The sequence below is a fragment of the Oryzias melastigma genome, linkage group LG17, assembly GCF_002922805.2.
Source record: "Oryzias melastigma strain HK-1 linkage group LG17, ASM292280v2, whole genome shotgun sequence".
In the NCBI taxonomy this organism is placed as follows: Eukaryota; Metazoa; Chordata; class Actinopteri; order Beloniformes; family Adrianichthyidae; genus Oryzias; species Oryzias melastigma.
The window spans coordinates 4,543,352-4,547,784 of record NC_050528.1 but is presented as its reverse complement, the minus strand read 5'-3'; the positions used below and the strand labels follow the sequence as shown (position 1 = coordinate 4,547,784).

Below are 4,433 nucleotides of genomic sequence, written 5' to 3'. Positions count from 1 at the left end.
GGCTAATTTAGGCTATTGTAAGGCTTTTTTTAACTATGCTAATATTTACACTGGCTAGTTTTGGCTAAATCAGGCTTTTTAGGCTATTTTGAAGTTTAGCTTTTTTACAGCTACATGCTAGCTGCTTTGTCTAATTTGGGCTTTTTTTGCTTTTTAGGCTGTTTTGGAGTTGGCTTATATTTACAATCTAGCTGTTTTGGCTAATTCAAGCTTTTTTAGCTTTTTAGGCTATTTTGAAGTTTAGCTTTTTTACAGCTACATGCCAGCTGTTTAGGCTAATCTAGGTTTTTCTTTTTTTTTAATTAGATTTTTTAAGCTAATTGGTATTTAGCTAATATTTTAGTTGGCTATCAGCTTCAGCATTTTTAGCTATCAATTTCAGCATCTTCAGTGGCCAAATTCAATTTACAAAACTCACACTAACATTATCACAGGTAATGCTATATATCTAGTTCATAACAATGTTAAAAAGTTACAGTTTTAAAGTTTTAAAAATTTAGTTTATAGAATGTTCAATAAATATTTATCCTTTTTTGCCCACAGCCTAAGCTGTGTTTTGGATTTTGTGTGATTGAGCAACCAGATGATGTGATTGTAAAACACACTTTTTAAGGGTTAAACGAGTGGATTTATGATAAAAAAAGCAGAAGTTGGATGTTAAAAAAAATAACTAGCAGGTGGAAAAAAAATTTCATATCAAACCAAAAGGTTTCTCTCTTTTTTTGGCCTCATAAACATGAATATCTTGAAGAACAAAAATATTTCAATTGAAGACTGAAAAATCAGAGCTAATTGGGGCTCAGATTCCTTCCCAACTTCTATAAGTCTGTTTAGTTTTGGTAATTTATCAGATTTTTACCCTCAAAATAAATGTATAATCCCCCATTTTTAAATGAAGTCATCCCCGTTTGTCTTGTTTCTCAGTGACGCTTCAGATCCCAGCCCGTCGTCGACCAACGTGTCCCTGAAAACAGTGCTGCAGCACATGGAGAACACCCCAAAGATCCTACTGTACGCCATGTGTGGCATCTCCAAGTGGAGCAGCAGCCTGGCCGGCAAGGCTCCCAGCATGCCTTTCAGTCGCTGCCACCTGCACGACTTTGTCCTGCTGAACGTGGACCTGACGCAGAACGTCCAGTACGACCTGAACCGGTAGGTGTGGGAGACGGGTGAATGAACCGCACGTTCACGTCGTTCTTGATCGACGCTGATTTCCTCCTGCAGCTACGACTGCGAGGAAGTGGACATCAACCTGAGGATCAACAGCAGCGGGTTACTGCTGTGCCGCTTCAACAACTTCAGCCTGATGAAGAAACACATTCCAGTCGGAGGAAACAAAGATTTTGTCGTCAAACCCAAACTGATGGTATTTGATCCAAAGTTTTGATCTAAATGTTTCATTTTTTAGTTGTAGCTGTTTCTAATGTTCCCATCGTGACAGGAAATTGAAAATCCGGCACCATTCAGCCCCTCCCAGTACGTCTGCGCCCCCGACAGCGAGCAGACCCTCCTCGATGCTCCGGCCCAGTTCCTGCTGGAGAGATTCCTGCAGAGCTGCAGCCACAGACTCTTCCCAAAGGCGGTTCGGAACCGAAACAACCCAGTTCTGTCTATCGACAGTTACCTCAACCTCAGCCCGGAGGTAAGACGCCCCTGAAGCAAGACGGGTCCGATACGCCAACCACGATCCACCGGTCAATCGAAAATGTAAAAAATAACGTTTAATTCCAATCACCATCCTCACCGTGAAGTAAGTCACTTAACTGCTGATTTAACATCATCGTTGGACACGCGTGTTCCACTAAACTGAGCAGATTTGGAGTTTTTCTTCCTCTAAACCGGGTTTTTGGCAAACTTTACCAGTAAAAAAGACATTTGGGCTCATTTTCTACTGATCAAAACCCTAGAAGGAGCCGTATAGTCTAACTTTAGCCATGACCTTCTTTTTTCAATAATAAATACGAATGATGTCTATTTTTTGGCACAAAGAAAAACAAAAATATAAAAAGAACCTAGCATCACTGAAAATGTGTTTTTTATTTTTTTATTTTTTTTTTTTTTATACTTATTTTCAAAATAAAAGCTGTTCTGTGCCAAACAGGATCATCTCAGTGCAGCTAGTGACTAATGTTGTTCAGCATAAGATAATATGTGCTTTTAACTCATAAAAGATCAAACTTTTTACCAAAGTTTTGTTTTGCATATAAATCTGTTCATTCTGGAGGTAGAGTTGATCAAACAGGGATGTAAAAACCTACATAGTTTATCATCTATGTGAACCTCAGACATCAATTTATACATTTAATTAATCTGTATTTAATAAATTCCAATTAAGTAATCCTTAATTTAAAAAATGTATTTTATTTTTCTTTCATTTGTACTTTTCCCCCTCTTTATCCTCAGCAGTCTTACACTGCTGGGTTTTGTTATTTAAGTTTGGGGTTGGTAGTCTTAGTTTGCGGGTTTTGTTTATTTGTTTTCTTTAGGTAGTTTTGGTTAGGCAGCCATTAACAGGAGCTGCTGACTCAGACGGTTGAGACAATGTGATGCAGAGCAGCAGTAGACGTAATAAGGATGACACTGTCAATTTATTTTTAGGTGACAAACCTACACAATCAGCTAAATATGTATTTCTTTCAAACGTAGCTACCATGTCAGAGAATTGAGTTTTCCTTTCTACATTTTGACTTCTTTTCTGCTTTAGATGTGGGAATGATAACAACAAAAAAACAATGTTCTGCCCAGAGAAGCCGAGTTTTACCATCTGTTTCCCTCAGAACGCTCTGACCTGCTTACACGTGCAAACAGTGAATGCTAACAGTGCACCGCGAGGATTGCTGATGGCTGTTTCTCTGCAAAGACTCCCACATTTTGCATGCATAGACAGTATATTTGGACTGCACATGTATGCGTTTGCTCGCAGCAGCAGCTGAATTTGTGTTGTTTTATGACAGAGACGTGTCTCGTTCTCCGTGCAGATCTCTGTGTGCTACATCAACTCTCGCCCACACTCCACCAACCTCAACCATCAGGGTTTGGTGTTCAGCGGCCTGCTGCTTTACCTCTGCGACTCCTTCGTCGTCTCCGGACTCCTCAAGAAGTTCCGTTTCCTGAAAGGTGACTGGATTTTTCCGAAAAGAAAAAAAAAAAAGCAGCGAGGTCTGACCTCTGACCCCGACTTGTGTCCGCAGGCGCCACCCTCTGCGTGATCTGCCAGGACCGCAGCTCCCTGCGGCAGACCATCGTCCGGCTGGAGCTGGAGGACGAGTGGCAGTTCCGGCTGCGGGACGAGTTCCAGACGGCCAACTGCAGCGAGGATCGGCCGCTCTACTTTCTGACGGGGCGCCACGTTTGAACGGCAGACCTCGGACGTGGATATTCTTACTCCTAGTTCGGCCCGATGTGACGAAAGCTGAAGACGAAGAAAAGCACAGCTGAATTTTCACTCGTGAACACCCTCCAATCAGACTACTTGAAGACTGCGTGTTCATGGACCTTAAATCCAGCATGTCCGTCTGGACGTGCGATTATCTCAGGGTTTTTGGACAAACGGGAGATTTGCTGGACGCGGCGCGGAAGCAGCGAACGTTTTCCTCCCGGTTCATTTAACTTAACTCGGCACCAAAGACTCAGCTGCACCTTGCCGCCTTTTTTGTCCGTCCCGCCCGCTCTGCCTCTTCTTAAACTGTTACGAGAACATTTGTTGTATTTCTATAATCATTACCAGTGGGATTCGAATCGAAAGTTTTCTTTTGTGCCTCTTAAAAGAATTTCCGTGGCATTGATAATCTTCTCCAAATGAATGTCTGTCATCACAAAAGAAAGTTTACAAGCTGTGACTTTTGAAGAATGTACCACCCCAGTGTTGTTTGACGATGTCAATCAGTTGTTTTTACAAACCCTGAACAAAAAGCCAAATATTAACCCATTGAAATCATTCATTTCCTGCTCATAAATCACAGGAATTAGAGTAGTAATCCAGCTCCGTCACTGCCACTGATCTATGGAGCTAAAATTGTAAGGAGCTAACTTGGTGCCAATATTATTTGAAAATATTTGTGTTTGGCCAGAAAAAGTGAAATATCCAAAACTCTTTGCTATTCTAAAGTAAACTTCATTATTTTCAGCTTCAAATGTTAAATTTTTTAGGTTTAAAAACTCAAAATTTAAACTTTAAAACTTTTTTTTCCAGTTTCAAATCTTGTTTCAACTTTCAACCCCTTTCATTCATTCATCCATCTTCCTTGACCGCTTGGTCCCTTTCGGGGTCGCGGGGTGCTGGAGCCTATCCCGGACACTGATGGGTGAAGGCGGGGTTCACCTGGACAGGTCGCCAGTCTGTTGCAGAAACCCCTTTTACCCCCCAAAAAAATGAAAAACACCCAAAAAATGTTTTTTCCTGCTGCTTCTTGGATTGGTATGGAGCTCCTAAA

The 4,433-nt window shown here is 41.3% G+C and overlaps 1 protein-coding gene across 10 annotated transcripts in view; it reads left to right on the top strand.

Moving 5' to 3' along the window:
- The window catches only part of greb1l (GREB1 like retinoic acid receptor coactivator), a 62,445-nt gene extending 58,508 nt beyond the window's left edge, over nt 1-3,937 (top strand). For all 10 annotated transcript variants that reach the window (XM_036216516.1, XM_036216510.1, XM_036216512.1 and 7 more), the window contains 5 exons: nt 925-1,152; nt 1,225-1,366; nt 1,442-1,642; nt 2,979-3,117; nt 3,192-3,937. In XM_036216516.1, coding sequence (XP_036072409.1) covers nt 925-1,152; nt 1,225-1,366; nt 1,442-1,642; nt 2,979-3,117; nt 3,192-3,355 — 874 coding nt within the window. In that variant the 3' untranslated portion in view covers nt 3,356-3,937. The remainder of the gene's footprint in view (nt 1-924; nt 1,153-1,224; nt 1,367-1,441; nt 1,643-2,978; nt 3,118-3,191) is intronic.
- Nucleotides 3,938-4,433: the final 496 nt, after the last annotated feature.